This window comes from Moschus berezovskii, chromosome 6, assembly GCF_049115385.1.
Source record: "Moschus berezovskii isolate FMDL1 chromosome 6, NW_MosBer_1.0, whole genome shotgun sequence".
Lineage (NCBI taxonomy): Eukaryota > Metazoa > Chordata > Mammalia > Artiodactyla > Moschidae > Moschus > Moschus berezovskii.
Window position 1 is genome coordinate 54,529,974 of NC_142465.1, and position 25,231 is coordinate 54,555,204.

Genomic DNA, 25,231 nt, shown 5'->3' on the forward strand with positions numbered 1-25,231 from the left:
CTAGGTAATAAAAGGCAACAATATAAATGCAGGAACAGCAGCACTAACAACTGCCACTTATTAAGCACTTAATATGTGCTAGCTATCCTGTTAAGCAATTTATAAATGCAAATTTAAAAGTTTCTAAAATATTTCAGAAAAGTACACCACTGAAAGAAACCATAGCTTGATTTTGATTTATTTCTAGAAAAATGAGCTAAATGTAGAGCTGGTAAAACTCAAGAGAACCAGCTAGTAGTGTTAGCCTGAACTATACTCACTTATTTATCCAGGCCTCATCAATAATTAAGCTGTCCCCTGAGGCCACCAGAGTACCATTTAATTCTTCTGCTACACTGCACTGAAATACTTTTAAAACGTTCCTCTTGTTATATTATTTACCACTGCTGCAACAGCATGCTAAATCATACTGGTAGTTCTCAGCTAATAACATAGTCAGTTTATTTTGCAGAGGCTAGATTACTCCTCAGTAAATCACAGCCATGACCATCTTTACTCTAGAAAGGCAAAAAGTAAGAATTTCATCCAAAGCATGAAATTCTAATGCCACTCTCTGACCTAATAATTCTGCTTCAGTAGTACAAGAAAAACATCAAAGATGTGTGAAAGATTTAAATGTCCAACAACAGGAAAAGAACACGGCCGTACTGACAGTGAAACATTATGCAGGCATCAAGTATCTTGTTTTAAAAGATTATGTTAGGGCTTCCCTGGTGGTTCAGTGGTTAAGAATCTGCTGTCAATGCAGAGGACACAGGTTTGAACCCTCGCCCAAGACGATCCAACATGCTGTGGGGCAACTAAGCCTGTGCCCACAACTGCTGAGGCTGCCTCCTCTGCAACGAGAGTAGCCCCACTGGCCTCAACTAGAGAAAGCCCACGCGCAGCAACGAAGACCCAGCGCGATAAATAAATACAATTACATTGAACGAAAAAAAAGATTTCTTCCAGACATAGGAGACGCTAACAATATTCTCCATGAAGAGGGCAGGTTCCCAGGCTATCTGCAAGGAAATTTCAATTTTGTAAAACACATATATGTTAACATGCATGTTTGTCTAGCATACATGTTTAGTATACATATGAATACAGAAAAGATACAGTCAGGAATGTAGGTAGTATTAATATGGGCAGCTCTTATTTCCAGTTTTATATCTTTTGGTGTTTTCTAAATTTCTACAATGAGTATATATTTTTACACTCAAACAGAAATAAGACTCATTTATATATAGATTTGCAGTTTTCAGATTTTTTTAAACTTATGAACTTTTTCTTCAAAACAAGGTTAGAGCCTTAGAGATCTATAGTAGATTAGTAACATTTATTAACTTAAAGCATCTGTGTGAATATTAACTTATTTTAAATAAGTCTAATTGAAAACACCGCTCCCACCTCCCCACATGAAATAACTTTCTACTAAGGTATTTAAATAGAATAGGATTTTCTTTCTACTACGACAATTTAAATAGAATAGGATTGGCTTGATCATAAGTTTAAAATGACTAGAAATTTCCAAATCTTACTAGTACTCTCCCCTTCCTTTCAGATTACGCCACAAAATCAATGATACCAAAAGTGGGTTAATTTTATTCCTGTGAGTCTCAATCTGATAATCTAAGGCATTGAGGCCAAAGTGAGGTAATTCTCAGTGGCCTGCAGCCAGTCTCTGCTGCTTTGAACTTCTGTCTATAACTTGGATGACTGACAGATTTTGTTGCCTCATCCAGGACTATCTTCTTCAGGATTTTCATTAGAAATGGATTGGGCCAGGAACCAGTGTCCCAATTCTCGGAAGTTTCTAACCTATGCATTCTATAACATCTCCAATGACCACTGAAAAACACCAACAAAGTTACAGTAACTATGAAACTATCTAAGACCCACAGGCAAAGACAAGAAAACATATGAGCGAGCCAGGCTCTCCAAGTTATAGCTGAGCCTATTGCTTCCTCATCCCTGAAATGTGACTTATAACCCCTGTTCACTGGGCAACTGTGAGGGTGCATGAGTTAATGTGTGGAAAATGCAGGGCACAGTGCTGGGCAATGAGTGAAAATTCAGTAAAGTGGTAGCTAGAGTACTTTATACCATTACTATCAGTGAAGAAACAAATTATACCAGTACACATATCCATGCAAAATAAGGATTAAAACCATTAATAACTTGAAAACAATCCATGGGGAAATGATCGGCTTCCTTGATAGCTCAGACGGTAAAGAATCTGCCTGCAATGCATTAGACCTGGGTTTGATCCCTGGGTTGGGAGGATCCTCTGGAGAAGGAAATGGCAACCCACTCCAGTGTTCTTGCCTGGGAAATCCCATAGACAGAGGAGCTTGATGGGCTACTGTCCATGGGATCACAGAGTCAGACATGATTGAGTGGCTAACACTTTCACAGATAATTTAACATATTTGAATGCTACTTTTTAAAGTTTTTTGGCCACATGGCATGTGAGATCTTGGTTCCCCAACCAGGGATCGAACTCAGGCCCCCTGCACTGGAAGCACACAGTCTTAACCACTCGTGGTTAGTCGCTAAGTCGTGTCCAACTCTTGCGACCCCATGGTCTGTAGCTCCCCAGGCTCCTCTGTCCATTGGATTCTCTAAGCAAGAATACTGGACTGGGTTGCCATTTCCTTCTCCAGGGGATCTTCCCCACCCAGGAATCGAACCCGGGTCTCCTGCATTGCAGGCAGATTCTTTATTGACTGAGCTATGAGGGAAGCCCACTGGGCCACTAGGGAAGTCCTCATATGCTACCATTTTATGGTGCTCCCTTCTAAACTACACACTTCTATTAAACATTCTTAGTGCTGATAAAGAAGACCGTGTGATAAAGTGCATAAATAAAGTGATTACTGCACGTTAGCTGTGGTCTTTGCTATCACAATTGTGATTGCTGACATTAATTACATTTTTATGTGTACCATACGAACTGCACATTTTCTGGCTGCAGCACCAACCCAGATGCTGACCACTCTTCAGTCATGAGTAACGGAAAGAAGGCAGCAGAATCTCATCCCTCCAGGAGGCAGGGCTGGAGCACAGGGCAGGAGGCACCTCACCACCCCTTGTTCTTCAGGAAAGAAGTGAGGACTGGTCAGGCTTCAGGGCAACTAATCCCCAGCACCACAACCAATTAACCCCTCCCCTCCCACCAACCGCTCTAGGGTTCTGAATGCTGCAACAAAAGTTTCTGTTTGCCGCAACTAAGATCCAAGACCTGATGCAGCCAAATAAACAAATATTAAAAAAAAAAAGACTGCCCAAGTGAAATAGCAGTGGGGAACTTGAGAGGCACAGGGGTGCTCTCCAACACAGGTATTCACTGGGTTATCCCTAACTTCCCATTAACTGTTGAAATGCAAGGACCAAAATTTTAATTCAGCTACAAGCAAGGATATTGGAGCATTTCTCAGTCTGCTTAGAAATATGTTTTGAAACTTGATAAAAAGTGATACACAAATAACATGTGATGATTTGGACGTGGTCATCACAGTTGTGTTACATAGTCTCTTTAAAACGAGGACACATTTAGGATAATGTCTGGTGTAAGCTCATATTACATAATTATTGTAGGTGTAGGGAATAAGTGTTTACAATAAAGATTAATAACAAAGATAACAGCTAAAAATTAGTTAGACTGTATTAGTATTAAATTCAGACACTGGGGTAAATAGCTTTCCATGCACAAGTCATGACTTTTCCATACAAGTATCTGAAATAAGTGACTTTACAGACGTAGAAACTGAGGCTCAAGAGGTTTACCAACACTTCCAGGTCCACAGAGATAACAAGAGAGATAAAATCAACATTCATACCCAAAATATCTGATGTTAGAGCCTTAGAAATGAAATAGTATGTTATTCTGATCAACAATACAACTGTGTAAGAGGCTGCATCTGTCAAGCACTTAGCATCTATCTGGATCTCCATACAGATGTGGGGTTATTTTTGAAAAATGAGGAAGTCACGAAATCCCCTGAAAGAAGAACAAGCATTATGCTAAGGACTTCACAGAAGTTCTAAAGGTTATTTCAGACTGGTTCTGATCACTTCCTTCTATTCTGACAAAAAAGTATGCTTCTGGAACCATAATAATAGAAGAGCTGGAGAAGGAGATGGCTTCAGTTCAGTTCAGTCGCTCAGTCATGTCCGACTCTTTGCGACCCCATGAATCACAGCACGCCAGGCCCCCCTGTCCATCACCAACTCCCGGAGTTCACACAAACTCATGTCCATCGAGTCGGTGATGCCATCCAGCCATCTCATTCTCTGTCGTCCCCTTCTCCTCCCGCCCCCAATCCTTCCCAGCATCACAGTCTTTTCCAGTGAGTCAACTCGTCGCATGAGGTGGCCAAAGTATTGGAGTTTCAGCTTTAGCATCAGTCTTGGCAATTTTAAAAAAGCAGAAAACACTAGTCTTGGTTTTTAACCTAAAGGGATATGAAGTTCTCTACACTTGACAGATATGGGTCTTGGCTTCCTACCTTCCAACATTTGCAGATGACAAATGTGTCCTAGTGGGCTGATCTGGCTCCTCAAGACTTTCCAGTCTCTCCCTCTCTTGTTCTTAATTTTTACCAGCAACAATATACACGGAACGGTGAGGTATGTCATCTGCTGAGTTTGCTTGAGGAGCTAGAATTTGATACCTGTCATTGTAAAGATGGTTAACTTTCCAGCTGATCAGCAACAGAGGTGAGAAGACTGTTCACTCTACTAAATGCTGAAACAACCAGGAGTCTGCTAAAAATAGGCAGTTTCTAAGGAGTATGAGTCCCAGAAAATCTGGATAAGAAGAGGACTTCTAGGCAGCAAACAAGCAGGCATTGTGTGTGTGTATGTTTACCGTATATTCCTCAGGCCCTCTCTCAAGAGCTGTATTTCCCTAGCTACTGGGAATATTGGCTGCTGGCTGATGAAACTCACAGCTGATCTCGCTCTTGGGATCTCTGTTGGGAATTACCCTCCAGCAGTGGGAGCTGCTTCATCCCCAAGATTACTTAGCCCCTCCCCAACGGCAGCTCAGATGTAATGTCTGCAAAACAAACATAAGGCCCCCTTGGTGACAAACTCCAAAGGGCCATCCCAACCTCTGAGCACCCACTGGCTCACCTTCCTCCTCTGCCAGTCCCCAGCCCTCCCCACTCCTGGAGATAGAGGAGTGCACTTTCTTGAATCATTTCCCAATATCACAAAAGCACAAAAGTTGGGAATCAAGCCTAAATCCATTTGACTCTCAGCTCTAAGTTTCCATCAACTTTAAGAAGCCCTTGACTTTGATTTACAAAACACAGATCCTTATAGATTAGCAAGACATGCAAAGTGGAGCAACTGGTAAAGAACACGCCTGCCAACGTAAGAGATGTAAGAGACCTGGCTTCAATCCCTGGGTCAGAAAGATCTCCTTGAGGAGGGCAGGGCAGCCCACTTCAGTATTCTTGCCTGGAGAATCCATGGACAGGAGCCTTGTGGGCTACGGTCCACAGAGTCACAAAGAGTCGGATGCGATAGAAGCGACTTAGCATGCACACACGTCCTTTCTAGCGTCACACTCCATCACTCACCCCCATACAATCTCTCACCAAACTCACACCAAACTCTTTCCTCTTCCTGAACATGTCATGCTTCTGCTTTCCCTAAACAGTTCATTGTCCTCATCTGCTTGATGACCATCTCCTTCTCCCACCGGTTTGTCTGTAGGTGTTTCCTCCACTGTGAAGAATTTCCTGGCCCCTCAGGAAGGTTAGGGATTCCCAGGTGGCTTAGTGGTAAAGAATCCTCCTGCAATCCTGGAGATTTAAGAGACATGTATTCGACCCCTGGGTTGGGAAGATCCCCTGGAGAAGAGAATGGCAACCCACTTCGGTATTCTTGCCTGGAGAATTCCATGGACAGAGGAGCCTGGCCGGCTATATTCCATGGGGTTGCAAATATGACTGTTAATTTTTTAAGTGATTCTGTGCAGGCAGGAATGTCTTTTAACTCTGCTTCCCAGTCTGGCATTTAAAGATGCTTTGTTGAATGGATGAATAAATGAACTCATCTGAGTTGCTGGTCCCAGAGGCCCGGACTGAAAGATTGCCAGCATCCCCGTGACTTGGAAGCATTATATAGCATCATACAAATTTGGATAAACTACAGCCTCCTTGAGCATAAGGACTAGTTTTTTACTGAAGTAGCCTTTCCAAGACCTGACACTATCTCCCACTCATAGACGATAAGATCCAAAAAGCCCACTGAACCAAATGAAGACTTGGCTGAAAGGACTGACATCCGAGAAAATTACTTCACTTTCCTAGGTCAGTCTAAACTATTAAGATACACAAGATATTTCTCTGTTTTCTTAACATGCTCTTATTTCCGAATTAATTTGAAACATGCTTCCCTCTATTTAACAGAGCAAAAGACAACTTCAAGTTTGCTAAATTCCAGTTCTAGGTCAGGAATCAAATCTAATGTGGAGATATCAGATGTGACTAAGAAGTTTCCCAGTTGGCCTGCACAGCGCTATATCGTTGTCCCTTTGAGACATAAATATACTTTTAATCTACAAGGTGCTTCCCCCCTGCCACTTTCTGAAACTAAGACTTACTGAATAGAGGTACAGATACCAAACACCCCAAGTATGATGCTTAGGATGTGGGGGAGAACCACTGTCCTATAAACATAAAAACTGAAAGTCAGTTTTATTGGGCAAGTAGCTGCCTTCTCTACACAGGAAATGGTTCAATTTTGTTACTGCTCTCAACAAAGATGTCCAAACAACAACAAATTGCTGAGAGTTGGCTGAGACGGGTAACAATGATAAGAAGTCTTAAAAACACAGCTCCTTTTTTTTAAAAAAGTGGATTTGGGAAGGAGGAACCTCTCTGGCATGTAAGGGACTGGATTTCCGTGCCCGGTGGGATTTTTTTTCTTGTCAGTCTCTCATAGCCTCCATTGCTAGTCTGGTGGGAGTTGAGAAAAACCGTGATAACATTTTCCCAAGAGAGTGCCACATCTGGTTATCTTCTTCTTCACAAGTCTCTGATCATGTGTGAGCCTAAAACACAGTTCTTAAGGCTTTTCCTCTCTGGTCTGTTCTTTTTAATAACCTCAGGAAGTCTGTTCCTAAGGACAGAGGTGCAATTTGCAAGTACATTGCATTTCAAAATCCTGCTCACATCATTCAGGTCACAGATTCGGTGCTTTACAACTCTATGAGTGGGCCTGCTCAACTTTTTATTCTGTGTCTCTAAAATATTGTTTTGTGTGTGTGTGAGTTGCTGTCATGTCTGACCCTTTGCGACCCCATGACTGTAGCCCTCCAGGCTCCTCTGTCCATAGACTTCTCCAGGCAAGAATACTGGAGTGGGTTGCCATGCCCTCCCTCCAGGGGATCTTCCCAATCCAGGGATCGAAGCCAGGTCTCTCACACTGCAGGCAGATTCTTTACCATCTGAGCCACCAGGGAAGCCCAAAATGTTTGTTTACTTATTTTTTGAACCTAATCTCTACTGAATACCACTAAGTATTTAAGGCACCAGACCCTTCCCAGTCTTGGCTATGGGCTCAGAGGGTATAGGGAAGCACGCTCTGGTGGGACAGACGGAAGATACCTTTTTAAACATCCTGGTAGAATCCTCACTGATCTGCATGAACCTCATAATCACGTTGTTCAGATAGATGTCACTCAAGGTGGCGTGGTCTTTGCTTTCTCGCCTCACTTGGTTCAGGAGCAAATACCAGCAATTCACTGGAGACAACAAGTTCTGGTCTTTCCTAAGAAGTGAAGAAAAGAGAATTAGCATCAAGTTCAAAGCTGCTCCAAACAGTTGAGGGAAGTCACCGAGGCAAAACCAGGAGCCACAACACACGGGAGGCTCTTGTTTCTTCTCGTCTGGGCATAGCTCTTAGCAAAACACTCAACAGCACTGGGCTTGGAAAAAAAATACTTGGACCAAGAACACCAGTCAAAAGCTACACTCCTGACAGGGGCACAGAACCCGAACACACACACAGTACTCAGGCAGGCCTTCAGCTTTAATCACCTCATTGAAGAAAGCAGTTTATGTTTACATAAAAATCTACTGACTACTATCTCACAGACAGACTGTGGTTTGCCATTGAACACAAAGCCTGCTTTCAATGTCCAGTGTGCTGCTGGAAGAGATTTGGCTAGGTATACTTTCCATGGGACATAAATGTGAGGATGATTTACTAATCCCCTGATACTTAACCCAGCCTCCCAAAAAGTGTTCCTTGGAAGCAGAACTTTATAGCATTGTCTCAAGACTCATGAATAGAACCAAGAGGTTCACTGGCTTATGACTTGTTACAAGTCTTTTTTAAGCTCATTATTTCCTTGTTTTATTCTAGATAATAAAGTGTAAAGTGAATGTAAACCACAAAAGGCAACTTGCAAAAAATCTTACCAAAAAACTCCAAAGAAAAGCAATGACTAATAGAGACTTTACCACTTTAAAAAATATATATATGATGTTTGTTTTTTGTTTTTTACTTAAAAAATCTAACTGTTGGAATTTCCCCGACTGTCCAGTGGTTAAGACTCTGCATTTGCAAAGCAAGGATTGTGGGTTTGATCCCTGGGCAGGGAACTAAGATCCTACATGACACGTGGCATGGCCAAAATTTAAAAAAAATATATATATTTAAACAAACAAACAAACAAAACCATCTTTAAAATGGCAAAATGGCACAGAATGTTTTTATCCTAACTTATAGACACTAATGCAATTTTCCAAGACATGTTATCCTCCTACTAGTCATGATGGTTTATGATTCTGAATATTAACTAAATTAGAAAAGAAATGATTAAATCAGGTCTTTCAGTCCTTAAGTCCCTCAGAGTCAGGATTTAAGAGTGCATCAAGTCAAAAGTCTCTTTAGAAGAAAGAGGAAGTAGGAATGGGTATAAGGTAGAAACCCTTGATCTAGGGTCCTAGCACTTACAACCATGAGAGAAGACTTCCATTCTCCTAGCTGGTGTAATAAGAATTATGCCCCAACCCAGAGAACCTTCTTTTCCTTTCAGAGCCACTGGGCATGGAGCGGTGGTTCCATGGCAGAATACTGAATTCTTCATACTGACATTCTCTACCACTCAGCCCAAAACGTAAATGCTACATTAACTTACCTATATATGCTGAAGTAAACCATACATTCTTTGAGAATGTGGCATACGTTTTTTGTATCCTCACAGCCCTGCCTATGTTCAGCATTAAATACATGTTTTTTCATTCACTCAATAAACATTTTCTATTGTCCTAATAGTAAGTAATAACAATATTGACAACAACGATAATAACAGAGGCGGCTAAGTTATCATTTACTGAACACCTACTGAGCACACAGGTCAAGTTCATGGAATACGGATCCATACTGTCTCTACTCAAATTCCAAAATCATCACATACTAGCTAGGAGATTTTGGCCAAGTTATTTAAACTTCTCTGTGCCCCTGTGGCTTCATTTATAAGATGGATAAAGTAGCAGTACTGATTTTATAAGATTATAAGGATTTTTGAATTAATATATATATATTTTAACATTTACTAGAATGCCTTAGATTCATAGCAAGTGTTATATAAAGTTGGGATCTTCCTGATGGCTCAGATGGTAAAGAATCTGCCTGCAGTGCAGGAGACCTTAGTTTGATCCCTGTGTAGGGAAGATCCCCTATAGAAGGGAATGGCTACCCACTCCAGTATTCTTGCCTGGAGAATTCCATGGACAGAGGAGCTTCATGGGCTATAGTCCATGGGGTCGCAGAGAGTCGAACACAACTGAGCAACTGACACTACACTGTATAAAGTTAGCGATTTTTATCTTGCAGTTGGTCTAAAACCTACACTTAATTCTACAATTTAAGGCAGAGATATTTAGGTAGATCCCCTCTATCAACGAGGGAATTTAAGCTTTAGCAAGGCACAATGATTTGTTCAAGAACAAAACTAGTATCGGAGAAAGTCTTTGAGTCCAGGGAGGCTGATCCAAGCCTTGGTATTTCCACCATGCAGTGGTCAATTCAGGCCAAGGATTATCCTACAGGACAAGCATCACCAAACTGAGTAAGAGTTAGACTCCTCAGCCCAGCTTAAATGACTGGTAAAGTAACAGTGCCAAAGATGTAACATTTGTGTCACGAGGAGAAGGAATACTGAATGTGTACCAGATGTCAGCTCTCACTGGCATCAAGGATTTGTCATGTTTCTCATTTTACAAGTTAGGAAACCAAGGCTCAGAAATACTGCCTCTACTGACCAAGGTCACACAGCAGAGCTAGTATTCAAGCCAGGTCTGTTTGACTCTTTCTTAAAGCCTGTCTTTGGTTTTTGTCCCCCAAACCTGCTTTGTCCTTTCTGTAGACTTATTATCTTATCTGCAGTCCCGTAGTCAATAATAAACTTAAGGAAAATTCCAAGCTACGTACCTTTTTAAGAAAACTAGTGAGCCAGCCAGGAGAAAGAAAAAGTGGCAGCTGATGCACTCAGGGATCAGACTAAAGTGCATGCACCCATGCATGTTTTCAGTTCACAAGTGATTCCCAAGTACAGAACACACAAGGAGATACTAAAAAATATTTACTGTATAAAACAACGGGCTGTCCTCTTATTTGCAATTACTTTTAAAAAGGGACAGTTTCTATAAATGCAGATCTAGTACTGGCTCCAGTCTCTGTCAAGCACATTTGACATCTGCTCACCCTGGGAACCATCACCAAAATTTATTTTTATGCTGGACCAACACTACAGGTTAAAGTGAGCCCAAAATAAAAACTAAAAAAGGTATTCTGCAAAAGAACCCCTACTCTCTCTTTATTCTGCAAAAGTTCCTACTTTTTTTTTTTCTTATGATGAGAAGAGTTAAAAAAGTTTTTTTTTATTGACATAGTTGATGTGCAATATTATGTAAGATACAGGTATACACTCACAATATTATGTAAGTTACAGGTATACACACCTGCCATGATGGCCATCATCAAAAAGAACACAGATAGCAAATATCAGAATGGATGTGGAGAAGAGGGAACCCTTCCACACTGTCAGTGAAATATAAATTGGTGTAGACACTGTGAAAAACAGCATGGAGGCTTTTTAAAAAAAACCCACAAAACTATCCTACTTTTTATGTAGGAGCCAAGGCCACAGAAGGGTATAAAATAAAACTGCAAAGCCAATGGTGAAGACTGATATGTGCTTTTCTGCCACCTCCTACCATTTGGAGCCCAGGAGCATTTGGGCTTCCTTATTGTCCCATGTGTGTGTCAGGGTGGTGGGGGTGGTGGGGTGTGTGGAAGTGGGTGTGAGTGATTTTCTTTTTTTAAAAAAAATTTTGTCTTGAGGTATAGCCGATTAACAATGTTGTGACAGTTTCAGGAGAACAGTGAAGGGACTCAGCCATAGAAATACATGTATCCATTCCCCCTCAAACTCCCCTCCCATCCAGACGGCCACGTAAAATTGAGCAGAGTTCCCTCTGCTCTACAGTAGGTCCTTACTGGTCATCCATTTTAAGTATAGCAGTGCGTACATGTCCATCCCAGATTCCCTAACTATCCGTTCACCTCATTCATATGATCTTCTGCTCCACTATTTCACTGAGACAGCAGTCCTGCTGCCCCTGACTTTTAGGCTGCTATAGGATGATGATGAGCAAGTCCTCACATCCAGCTCCCTACCTTGCACAGGCCCCCTCTTCTGTCCCCACATGGGATACAATCACCACTCAAGTTTTCAGTTCCCTTTTCCTCTCTGGGCCACTGGAAATTTCCCCTACTTTCCTGTGAGTTCACTTATAGATTTACAATGATGTCTATTATATTTTTGTCAGCATTTCCAGGAGTTTTGTAGCAGAAATATTTCTCATATTATCTAGTTGTTTTTCCAGAAATGAAAGACTGGGCTGCCTTTTTCACATCTCCTAAACGATTCTATTTCTACCTGCAGTGTGGCTAGTTCATGCCATCATGGTGGAGGCCTTCTGCCTGGTCTCCCTCCAGACTATGACCATGTCCTCCTCCAGCCCACAATCCTATCTACAGTTTTCATTTCAAGATAAAGGTCTGTCTGAGCTGGTCATCCTTCAACTTAAAAGCCTCTACAAAGGCTTCTCAAGTCCCGAGGATAAAGTCCAAACTTCCTGGTATGGTCTATAAGCCTCTGTGATCAGGCACAATGTACCTGAGCCACACAGCTCACTACCTCATTACTCACTCCCACTGGATTACTTCCTGCTCTGCAAAGCTGCCCTGCTCCCCTTCTCTCTGGCCCCTTATGCACAATGTTCCCTTTGCTTTAATGTCCTGCTCTGGGCCCCTACCTGGCTAACAAGTCCTTCAGGTCTTCACTTACTATCATTTCTTCCAGGACCTTGCCTGGACCTTCCCGACCCCACCTCTACTACAGAATGGATTTCCATCAGGTCTCCTTGGTAGCTTGCACTGACATCTTTCAGACCACCTGTATAGTCTATTGGAGTTGCTTGCCTACTTGCCTCCCAGATTTAAATTCTAAAGTAAATCTCATTATCAGAAAAACTTGCATATATTTTGTTTAAACAAATGAAGTACAGCTGACCCCTGAACACCTAAGGTTTGAACTGTGTAGGTCTACTTACACGCAGATTTTTTTCAATAAATTTAATAGCTGTATTTTCATTTTACATATCTTTAACTAGGTACAGGGAATAGTTTCTGTTCAATTAGAGATCACAATATGTAGAATTTGGGTCTGAGCCCTGATTCTCTATCCACAACTGTTCAGCTTCCTGCCTTTGGGCGAGTCATTTACCAATTCCTTTGTTTTTGAAGCAGAGATAACAGTAAACCGACTTTCGACTGCGCAGTTGGCAACCTAACCCTTGTGGTTGTTCAAGGGTCAGCTGTCAGTTAATTAAGCTAGATCATAAGCATTTTATCAAAGGCCCTTGTTTTATGTCAGTCTCTACTGCAACAACCACAAATACTTCTGTTGCGGGGGATGGGAATGTAAATTTAAGCAACCCTCATTGATTATTTTCATGTAAGATCACTACAAAAATCCTGAGCTCTCTGCATGAAGAATCAGCTATTTAAAATTTGCCTATCCAAATATCTATCTGCCAATGTTAGAGTGAAGCCAGGAAAAGAAAAACAAATGTCATACATTAACACATATATGTGGAATCTAGAAAAATGGTACAGATGAACTTATTCTCATAGAAGAATTAGACTCACAGATGTAGAGAACAAACATATGGACACCAAGAGGGAAGAGGGCGTGGGATGGATTGGGAGACCGGGATTGGCGTATATATACTATTGATAATATGCATAAAACAGATACCTAACAAGAACCTACTACACAGCACAGGGAACACTACTCAGTGCTCTCTGGTGATCTAAATGGGAAGGAAATCCAAAGAAGAGGGGATATATGTATATGGGTGGCTGACTCATTTTGCTGGATAGAAGAAACCATCACAACACTGTAAAGCATCTATACTCCAGCTAGAAAACAATTGCCTTGCATCACAAAAACAAACAAAATCAAATATCTACCTGTGTTAGACATCAATTCCTACTGTATTTTTTGGAAAGAGAAACACGTCAAGAGAATACTATTAGTTTAATATGTAATACATTTATGATCATAAATTATAAATGCAGAAAGTTGCTTTTATTTATGGGGATATATCAATCAACAACATTTCAGACAAAAAATGGAAAATTCTAAAACCAATAAAGGGCTTCCCTTGTGGCTCGGCTGGTAAAGAATCTACCTGCAGTGCAGGAGATCTGGGTTCAATCCCCGGGTTGGGAAGATCCCCTGGAGAAGGGAAAGGCTACCCACTCTAGTATTCTGGCCTAGAGAATTCCATGGACTGTATATAAGACAGGATATTCTCTTGGAAAGATGAATTTGAGTCAAGCCTCTCTTACTTGTACTGTTGATGATCCTTAGTGCTTCTTGTTTTGGCCATGAATCTTTCTGCTAACTTTTCTAGGTTCCGAGAATAATCCGTCTCAATTTCGGCCTTCTTCCGGAAGAAATCTTGCAGGTCCTGCAGAAGCTGAACTCTCATCTCTGTCTGCTGCTCCAGGCATTTCTGTTGTTCTACCAGTTGAGCTCGAATTTCTAAGGAGAGAAGAAGAGAACCAATTTGATGATTTCATGAAAATAACTGAAGTGTTCTGGTATGTGCAAGATAAAAATACTGAATCCTATCATACATTTAGCTCTGCACTGGACATTTATGAGGCTGCTGTGTTCAGGCTGGGTCTTTAAATAAAGATATCTGCATATGAACTTATGGTTGCCAGGGGGGAAAGATCTAGGGAAGGATAAGGAGTTTGTGATGGACATGTACACACAGCTATATTTAAAATGGATAACCAACAAGTTATCCATCTCTCTAATGTAGAGCATGTGGAACTCTGCTCAATGTTATGTGGCAGCCTGAATGGGAGGGGAGCTGGAGGATGGATATACATATATAATTGGTTGAGTCCCTTTGCTGTTCACCTTAAAATATCACAACACTGTTGACTGGCTAAGTGCTTAGTCGCTTAGCTGTGTCTGACTCTTTGCAACCCTAGGGACTGTAGCTTGCCAGGCTCCTCTGTCCATGGGATTTCCCAGGCAAGAATACTGGAGTGGGTTGTCATGCCCTCCTCCAGGGGATCTGCCCAACACCGGGATTGAACCCAGGTCTCCTGCATTGCAGGTGGATTCTTTACAGTCTGAGTCACTGGGGAAGCCCGTTAATCGTCTATATCCCAATACAAAATAAAATGTTAAAAAAAAAAAGATATCTGCTGACCCTTTAAAAGAATGAGCTAAGCCTCAGGAAAGAATGTAATAAATTAGATTAGAAACATGGATTACATTTGCAACACCACAAACATGCATGGAGTCATGAGGGGGAAAAAATAAAAGGCTTTCAGATAACAATTTGCAACATATGTCATCTTTGGGTAGCTGAAGACATTGTAGTTTTTTAAACAGCTTTTCACCTCAACTATCTTTTTTGAGTTTGAATGGCAGAGAAGTGAGCACCATTTCTTCCAGAATTCTGAACCTTCTCAAATTCTTTGCCAGCTGGAACATACAAATACTGACATCTGGTAATTTTTACTTAGGGCATAAATTTCTAGTTTGTAAAACACATAGCTGTAGGGTTTATAGGAATGCCACGCCTAAAAATAATTTCTTTCTATATCCAAATAGTCCATTCATTATGGGGTAATCCCTGGAGTCTGCTGTATTATTTTGATCACAAGATCAAGAGCTCTTCACTTGGCTTTTCACATTTTCCACACTGTCCCAACTAACTAAGCTTTAGCACATATATAATCCTGAAAAGAATCCTTTGACAATTTTAACATATTAGGAACACGAATGTTGGTCATTTAGTGATTTAGTAGAAACACAAAAGCAAAAGTGTATCTGCAAATGACTATAACAATGAACCATGTGTGTTTTGGAAAAGGAGATACAGTAACTAATAACTACTGACTTGTTTTTGTTCTGAGACTCAGGGCTAACCTCCAAAGACAAGAATATTCATACTGGAAAACTTCTTTATTTCATCTTTCCCAGTGTCACTGCATATTCCCTAAAAGTGAGGGCTGAATCTAATTCAGCGGATTTAGTAGAAATCGATGTCCAAATAATACCTCCTCAGTTGCATCCTGTTCTCCAGTAACTGATCTGACAATACATATGCACATACTTAATCATGTGTAATCAGGGTCATTAACAGCAGGGCAATCCAGTTCTGAAAGAGGAGTCAGGAAATTTATTCAACTTAATAATAGCTAATAATAATTGAATACTTACTGCTCTACACTCTACTGAAGTAGGTACTAATATTATCCTCATTTTGCAAAGAAGAAACTGAGGTTTAATGAGATAACATCCTTCATCTAGAGACTTCAACTAGTAAGTAGCACCTTCAGGAGCTCTAACCCAGGTCTGTCCATCAAATTAATCTTAACAGAATGCTTCTGCCTGACTTTCACCCATGCAACATGTTTTAAAAGCAGTATAGTGTGCCAGGCTGATATCCTGGCAAAGAAGATACAGTAACTATGATCCTATATCCTGGCAAAAAAGATACAGTAACTACGAAACAAGGTCTCGGTTCTCAATTAGGTCATGTCCCAGCAGCCTGGTTTTGGAGGAGTCCCAGGAGAAGATAGGAAAGCATTTCTCAAGTGTCCTCTCTTGGTTTTTCCACTTGGAGATTGGGGGACCCTATTATTCATTTCACAAAAGTGTGGTGAACATTAAAATGAAGACAGATTACAGGTTTTTAACATTCAAAGAGCAGTTGAATTTTAGTCAATCAAAGAAAAGTGTTTTTCAATACAGTATTATAATCAGCATGTCTGCTAAACTCTTTCCTCCACAAATACAGACCTAGTTTTATTTCATGAAGAAAAAAAAAAAAATCAAGGGAGAGGGTAATTCTCATTCAAGAATCCTAGCAAGTCATTTACGATGAAGTAATTTTAGATCATCTTGCTGTGCTAGCTGAAAAAAAAAATCAATCATCTTAAGCTGTCAACTAGTTCTGTTTTGTTTCTTAAAGCTGTCTTGGTGCCAAAAAAGAAAAAAAAAGTAGGTGAGAGTACGAATATCACCAGAAGCACACAAAAATTATATGGGCTTCCTTCTTGGATCTCCTTCTTAGATTTTTCTCTTGTTTGTTTCCTTCAGGGTTTAAAATCAAGAGTTAGGAAATTTTGAGAAGGACGATCCTATTTTAAAATCCCAACCTCATTTTTGCAGGTAGTAACTGTTACTTCATGTTATCTGTCATTTTCTGGTCAATATAGTACACTGGCAACATTTTCAATAGCAAAAAACTGGAAGGACAGAAACTAGAGAAAAAGTACGTGCCAAAAATTAGAGAAGAAGAACATGTCTGATTACTTTTAATTTAGAAAAGTTTGACAAATGAGGAAAAGGTCACAAGAGAAAAAAAATCATGATATAAGTACTAACATAAGAACTCTCCAGTTAGGAAGGGAAAACTTTTGGATACCTCACATCACATCAGAGTTGTTAAGCAGCACAATTCAGCAGGTCACCTTCCTGCATATATGCCTCTATTAACATGACTTTATCAGATTTGAGCTGAGTACAGCACCATATTTTAAAGATTTTTAAACAAATGAATAAAACAAATACTGGTCATATTAATCTTGGTTCACTGCTTAGAACAGATCAGAGAAGCCTGTGGAGCACTGGGCCCTGAAGTGAAGTATTAATCGCTCAGTCGAGTCTGACTCTCTGCAATCCCATGGACTGTAGCCTGCCAGGCTCCTCTGTTCGTGGAATTCTCCAGGCAAGAATACTGGAGTGGGTAGTCATTCCCTTCTCCAGGGCATCTTTCTGACCCAGGGATCAAACCCTGGGTCTCCTGCGCTGCAGGCAGATTCTTTGCAGTCCAAGCTACCAGGGAAGCCCTACACTGTACCAATCCTGTGATGAGACCACAAGCGGCTATTAGCTTTCTTAAATTAGTACTGACTGGATTTTTCCCCCTCAGGTCCAAGCTTCATGTTAATTTATTATAGTTGACCAAGCTGTTACTGAGCTCCTATTTTGTGTAAGGCAGTGTCCTAGGCACTGGAGTTACAAAAACGTGTTTGACGCAGCTTCTTTGGGTAGGGAAGGAAATCCTAAAATGACAGTATTATACCGTGCTCAGTACTCATAATAAAGGAATGGAAAGAGGAGCTGACTCAGATGGTAAAAGAGCCTAGAAGATGTGAAGAATAAGAAGGTTTTAAGACAGACAGCTGTAACTACAGAGAATGGGAGAAAATGTTTGCAAATCACATACTTAATAAGAAAGGGCTTTCCTGGAGGCTCAGTTGGTAATCCACCTGCAATGCAGGAGCACACTTGTAATGCAGGAGACCCAGATTTGATCCCTGGGTCAGGAAAAACCCCTGGAGAAGCAACTGGCAATGCTGCTCCAATATTCTTGCCTGGGAAATCCCATGGACAGAGGAATCTGACGGCTACAATCCAATGGGTCACAAAGTCACACACTAGTGACTACACCACCACCACCACCACCACCAAATAACTAACTTGTATCTAGAATATACAGTAACTCTTGGAACTCAATAATAAAGGCAGAAATAATCCAATTTAAAAGCAGCAGCAACAGATCTCAATAGACATTTCCCAAAAGAGGATATACAAATGGCTAACAGCACATGAAAGGTGATTCAAAGTCAATCGCCATCAGGAAGATGCAAATCAAAAGCACAATGAGACATCACTTCACACTCACTAAGATGGCCATCATCAAAGACACCACAAGTACTGGTGGGGGCTGGAGAAGTTGGAACCCTCATACACTGCTGGTAGAAATGTAAAACTGTACAGCCATTTGGGAACAAATCTGGCAGTTCCTCAAAGTTTGACATAGACTGAGTAAATCTACTCCTACATATATACCCAAGAGAAAACATATTTCCACACAAAAATGTATAGACAAACAGTTGTGGAGGTTATGACTCATAACAGCTGAAACGTGGAAATAACCTAAACGTCCTTCAGTGGAACAGAAAAATAAAATGAGGTATGGCTGCAAATTGGGGTGTTATTCATTCATAAACAGGAATGAAGTAAAGATCTATGCTTACACTGAAAATATAAGCTTAGTGAACAAAACTAGTCACTGATGGAAAGTCTGATTACATTAATGTGAAATGTCCAATAAAGACTAATCCATAGAAACAAAGATTAATCGTTGACTGGAGAGCTGGGGGTGCTGGAGGAAACGGGAAGTGATGGCTAAGGGGTGCAGGATTTTTTTGGGGGGGCTGATGAAAATGTTGTAAAAGTGACTGTAGTGACAGTTACAAAACAGTGAATATACTAAAAAGCAATTGTACACTCTAAATGGATATACTGAATGAAATATGACATAGCTCAATACAGCTGTTACATTAGAAAAGATAGACTGCCATATCACAATTCCATGAAATTATGGTTGAGACATTTCTGAGAATGATAACAGCAGTAACAACAAAATGACTCTTCCTATTTCCACACCTAGGACTTTTTAGTGGTTTATCAAATTAGACAACATGAGGCAAGCACTTTAAAATGATGTCTTCATAAAATGACTCTTGCTTCAGTATTTTTACTTCATCTCAATTTATCTATGATCCAGAATGGTATAGAAAAGATTAACCTAATAGAACATTGAGAGCTTTATCACCATGACTCCCAGACAACCGCATAAAACAGTACAAACTCTTTCAGGCAGAAAAATGCCACCTCAGAGGAGTCTCCAAGCAGCCATTATTTAAATCTAGGGCAGGACCTACTAAATACTAATAATGGCCATTTTAACGGAGCTGAAATTTACTTTTTTTTTTTAAATGACTGTTATTTCATTTTTGTTCTACTAGCACATCACCACAGTATGAATCAACATCAGTAAGCCAGTAATAATACATAAAAAGATGATACTTTCAAACTACTCAGTTTGGAAAAAAAAAGGTTGAAATAGTTCCTCTCTTAGCTATAAAAATCTGCTGACTAACACTTACCAAATAAAATGGAACTGCCTAGGAAAGGAGGAAACAAGAGGCATTTCTTGCTATTGCCCTGATAAAGGGAAGTCCTAACCCTTAAAATAAATTTGTGTGAGACCACAAAGTATGATGCATATTTCATGGAAAGATTGAGGCCAGACTGGGCTGTTTTGCTAATATGTTAGTGACTGATTAGGACTAGGACACAAAATTGATAGACTGGGTGTGAAACTTGTGATCATATAGCAAAAAATAAAAACACAGTAACACTTCTAAAGCATCACAAATCATCTCAATTATTTCATAGGGTCCTTTGGTCAGATCTTCCTTATGATGTCAACAAAATATATATTGTGTGTAGATTTATCAGTACCTTTACCCAAAGGATATAAGGAACTTCCCTAAATGACAGATGAGAACCCCTGGAATGTCTTGAAAGAGAAGAACCCAATGAGATTCTAACTGGTTCCCTCAATTTTTCACATAGTCATGTGAATATGTATACAACCTAGCAGCTCTGCTTAGCTGAACACTAGGTACAAACTCGTGAAGTAATACTGAAAAGCCTAAAAAAGCTAGAAATATGCAGCAAAAGATCCATGTGAACTTAATTTATTTTGTGTGTGTGAATAAGCAAAGGCCATTTCCTCACTAGAAATCTGAACCCACGATTTAAGCTTCTTTTGCACCCTGCACCTCGTGGACTTGTGCTGGTGTTACAGTGTCACTTATTACAAGTCACGTGACATGGGGCGAGCTGCTTAACATCTTGAAAAATAGGAGTTCCACCTCACGAGATTGTGGTGAGACTTAGATGATACAAGCGAAAAGCATGCTGCAATGTGCAAATCACTATGAAACAGATGGAGATGTTATTATTACTGGTATCATCAGGCTTTCATGAGAAAAATATTTATTGACTATTACCGTGTGCCAGATTCCCTTCTAGTGGCTCTAACTAACAGACTGGAAAGGACAAGCCCCATTCTCAGTGAGGAGACAGCCAAGGCCAGCAGATGGTGAGGGTGAGTGACCTCCAGGGCTCTGAGTCACCAACGTCAAGGAGCAATGTAAAGTGTTGGGGGGAGGTGTGTGCGCCACGGCAAGCAGGCAAGCACTGAGGAGGTGGTCCTGAGGCTGACTTGGCAGTGGACTGGCAGACACAGAGGGGAAGGGCATCCCAGGCTGAAGGAAGCTTAAGCACAGGCATGAAGAGAACCTGGCCAAGTACTTCTCTGTGCTACAATCTAACTCTACTTGGTAATAGGCCTAGTCACAGGCTATGTCAGAAAGGACCCCACTTGGTAGGCTAAGGAGTAAAATTTTATCTTTTTGATGGTAAGAGCCACCAGGCGAGCTTACTAAAAATACCTACATGATTTTTTTGTCTGACAGGACCAGGAACAGAGGCTATCCAAGTACCCAGGGTGAATCTTATCACTGGGCAACCTTAGGAAACACCAGTGGGGAGGAACTGAACAATTCTGAACAAGGAAGACACACAGTCCGATTTGCATTTCAGAAAATAGCACACATAAATGGATAAATGAAACGAAAGGCTAAATACCTGATAAATATGAAATATTTTCACACTACTGAAATATTTTCAAACTATTTATGAAATAGTTTCCTTTGTAAGCTATGTGGGTGTTTGTGTGCTCAGCTGCTCAGTCGTGTCCCACTCTTTGCGACCCTGTGGACTGTGGCCTGCCAGGCTCCTGTGTCCATGGGATTCCCAGGCAAGAATACCGTAGTAGGTTGCCATGCCCTCCTCCAAGGGATCTTCCCAACCCAGGGATTGAATCCGTGTCTCTTACATTGGCAGGTGGGTTCTTTACCATTAGTGTCACCTGGGAAACCGAAAATTCTGTATCACTGCAGCCTGCCAGGCTCCTCTGTCAATGAGATTCTCTAGGCAAGAATACTGGAGTGGGTTGCCATGCCCTCTTCCAGAGGATCTTCCTGAAACAGGGATTGAATAGGGGTCTTCATTTGAATTATGAATTATCGGGCAAAACAAACCGCCACCACTGACAAAAACCCTCACAAGAATGAATGGTATACATATTTTTCTGTGCCTAAGCTTATTATTTTAATTAGTTATGAATCACCCATTTCCGTCATCTGGTGTGGAAGTAATGAGTATTTCCCTGTCATCTGTTATCGGAGAGGATAAGCTGATTGTCAACCACACTGGAGAAAAAGCTTTAGAGCTGTGCTGTCCAATGCAGCCATGTGTCACACTGAGCACGTGAAACATAGCTGGTCCAAACTGAGATATGCTCCAAGTGTAAAATACACAGAGGATTTCAAAATCCTAGTGTGTGGGGAAAAAAGAACATAAAAGCATCTCATTAATATTTTTATATTAATGCTAGAATTAAACATTTTAGACATACTCAGTTATAAAAAGATATTAAAATTAATGTCACCTGTTCTCTTTTTTTTTAACGTGACTGTTAAAGAACATTTAAAATTGGAAATGTAGCTCATTTACAGGACAATTCTCTAGTGATGAAGTTTCTGATAAGTGGAATCAGAAAAGGTCTTTGAAGAGTTGGCTGACTTGATCAGAAGCTAAGATTTATACACAAGACAAATATGGGCTAGAATACAGAGTATCAGGACACTGGTTCCAGTTACAGAAATATGACCTTGGAATAGTAATCATCTCTGTGGAACTTATGTTTCCTCAACTGCAAAATGATCACTAACCACAACTGCTATATTCCCCTCCCAAAGGCAATGGAAGGCTTCAATGAGATGAGATATACAAAGACTTCTTCATCATGTCAAACACTGTAATGGCCAATTATCATGTAATGTGGACTGAGAAAATAACAAATATAAGTTCTAGATTTGATGGTGTCAATTACTCACACTAAAGGACTTTCAGAAAAGACTATAGGCAACTGGAGTCAGTAGTGACAGCTTCAGTGGTTGGCCCCACACTGACTTTAAAGGATATGTAACATATGGAAGACTCTGCAAATCTGGCAGAATGAAAAGTAGTTCCTTAAATAAATAAACTAAAAATAATAATTCTTGATACCCTGGCCCAGAAGAGTAACATTCTGAAGAAGGAAGCTTAGGGTGGTTAGACCAAATAGAATCTTTCAGGTTATTGCTTCATGAAATATATAACTCCCTAAAGTCTATTTCTAGCATCAGGAAAAGACCCTGATGCTAGGAAAGATTGAAGGCAGGTAGAGAAGGGGATGACAGAGAATGAGATGGTTGGGTGTCATCACTGAGTGAATGGTCATGAGTTTGAGCAAGCTCCAGGAGATGGTAAAGGACAGGGAAGCCTGCCGTGCTGTAGTCCATGGGGCTGCCAAGAGTTGAGCACAACTGGACAACTGACCAAGAACAACAAACTCTTTTTCTACTTCTGACTTCTGAAATCACCAACTACTTAGGCAAAATAAATAGCACAGACATATATGAAATTGGGTTGCTTCCATTCTAAGCTCAAAGCATGGCTTCATCCTAGTGCGCCAAGAGATAATTTGCGTATCTAGGGGGGAGTAGAGTTATGATGAATCCTTTAGAAATAAAATAAGAAAGTGTCCTCTCAGCACAGTTAGTCCTCACTGCATGGATATGAAAGTAAAGTCAGTATCACAACATTTCCTACACTTAGAGACTGGGTTTGTTTTAAGTTTTCATAATAATATCTTCATTTGAAATGACATTTACCTCAGTATTATCTTAGAATAAGCTCACTACAAAAGTTTTCATAACTTTTGACAGCCAAATATTATATTCTGGCCCAGATAATGTTTCAATGTAAAGGATAGAAACCAAATTTGCACTTTTTTTTTTTTTTCCAGATGAGAGCTAGCCAGGATGAAAGCTAATAAATTCAGGTGATCAATTATTGCAGTTTAACTACATTGTTGGAAAGGCCAGTTTAAGGAAGTACAGATCTGAATGATTCAATTTAGTGCTTTTATTTAGAATGAACAAGAGGCAGAACTTCATTAACTTCCCCATAATTAAGCAAGGACATTTAAAACCATACTAGTAGATTGATTTTTATTGCCAGAAAAAGACAGTGTATGGAAATCACTGATCTGTAGAGTCCAAAGATTTACATTTTGGAATGGCTGTGTCACTGACAAAAGTTCAAGGCATTCTCTAAACGGTGACTTACTTTGCTGAAATAATTCAACATGAAGTCTCATGGCATAAACATGTTCCACATATGTTTTTCTCTAAATAAATTTGAAGAATGAAAAACTTTTAACTAGTTTAAATCTTGTAAAGAATTAATTGCAAATTGAGGCTTTTTAAAATTAAGGCTACTTCTCAAGCAGTAATTACAATTTTAAAGCATCTACTAGAACACAGTTTAACTTCCCAAGCAATTTACCATTTACATTGAACAGGAGACTATTTACTGAATTCTTACTATGTTCCAGATCCTGTGATAAGTACTTGATATAGTTGAGCTCATTTAATTCTCACAGCAATCCTATTATGTAATGCTTCCATTCCATACACGAGGAAATCGGAGCAAGAGATTAAGTATTTTGTTCAAAATCATTCAATGAATAAGTACTAGAGCTTATATTCCCATTCAGGCTTGTCTAACTCCCAAGTTCATGATGCAAATTTATAACATTCAACAGTTACACACAAAGTGCAATTACACAAAGCAAGTCTAAGTAATCCAGGCCAAGCCTTAGTGATAATTTATTAGAATGTATACAGATGCTGTATATAACTATTAATGCAGCAAATAAATGTTTAAGTGCAAAGTGTCTAGCTTCGTTTAGAAAAGCAATAAAAATTGCATTTCTATCATTGATACTTAAAAACCTAATATTTTACAAAAACTAGCTAAGCAGGCTAATACTAATTCCCTGGTACTTCTAAATGTCATGGCTTTATGGGAAACTATGTATTTAAGTCAATTACTTTTGTTTTAAATCATTATAGTTACTGCTATTATGTTCCAATTATTGTAGAGTTTTGAACTATACAGATTATTAATCTGATTACCAATACCATGACTTCCATACAGCACATAATAGATTCTCAATAACTATCTCTGATGAATGTTTGCTTCAGTGAAGATAGCTAGTTACTAAAAAGGTTCATTCTGCACATCTGGGCATAGGACTCAAATTTTGCTAATTCATAAAATAGGTTTCCTGTCTCCTCTCTCTGCAACCTACCACCCATGCCACTATACCTCTTCATTCTTTGCTTCATGTGGTCCTGCTGGTATCCAGCCCTACAAGGTTTCCTCCATAAACAATGCTCTACTCAGTAAACAGGAGAAAAAATCTCCAGTTGAATCTACTGAAAATCACGTTTTAAACATCTCTCAATTAAAGATATCTTTTATATGTCTACTTCCATGGTAAGAGAACACCTTCATCTAGGAAAATAACGGAGGAAACACTAATCATTTAAGTTTCCTTAGGCTTTTGTTAGAGACTTTGATGGGATTGCTGTTGGCAACTTTATAGTCAATAATCTCTGGCTCCAAGTGAACTACCTGAACTACCTGAACTCTGATTCAGGAGCTGACACAAGGAAACCAGAAAGTAGCCTAGTTACTTGTGCTTCCTTAACATTCATTTCACAGCTGGAAGTCACAATTCTGGATCACAGAATAAATATCTTTCAATCCTAGGCTACAAAATTCTTAAAGAGATGGCCT

General features: G+C 39.9%; 1 protein-coding gene across 1 annotated transcript in view; it reads right to left on the minus strand.

Moving 5' to 3' along the window:
• Nucleotides 1-25,231, minus strand: part of SRGAP1 (SLIT-ROBO Rho GTPase activating protein 1) — a 327,863-nt gene that overhangs the window by 158,349 nt on the left and 144,283 nt on the right. The window contains exons 2-3 of the mRNA XM_055395643.2: nucleotides 13,930-14,125; nucleotides 7,608-7,770 (exon numbers count right to left, since the gene is read on the minus strand). Coding sequence (XP_055251618.1) covers nucleotides 7,608-7,770; nucleotides 13,930-14,125 — 359 coding nt within the window. The remainder of the gene's footprint in view (nucleotides 1-7,607; nucleotides 7,771-13,929; nucleotides 14,126-25,231) is intronic.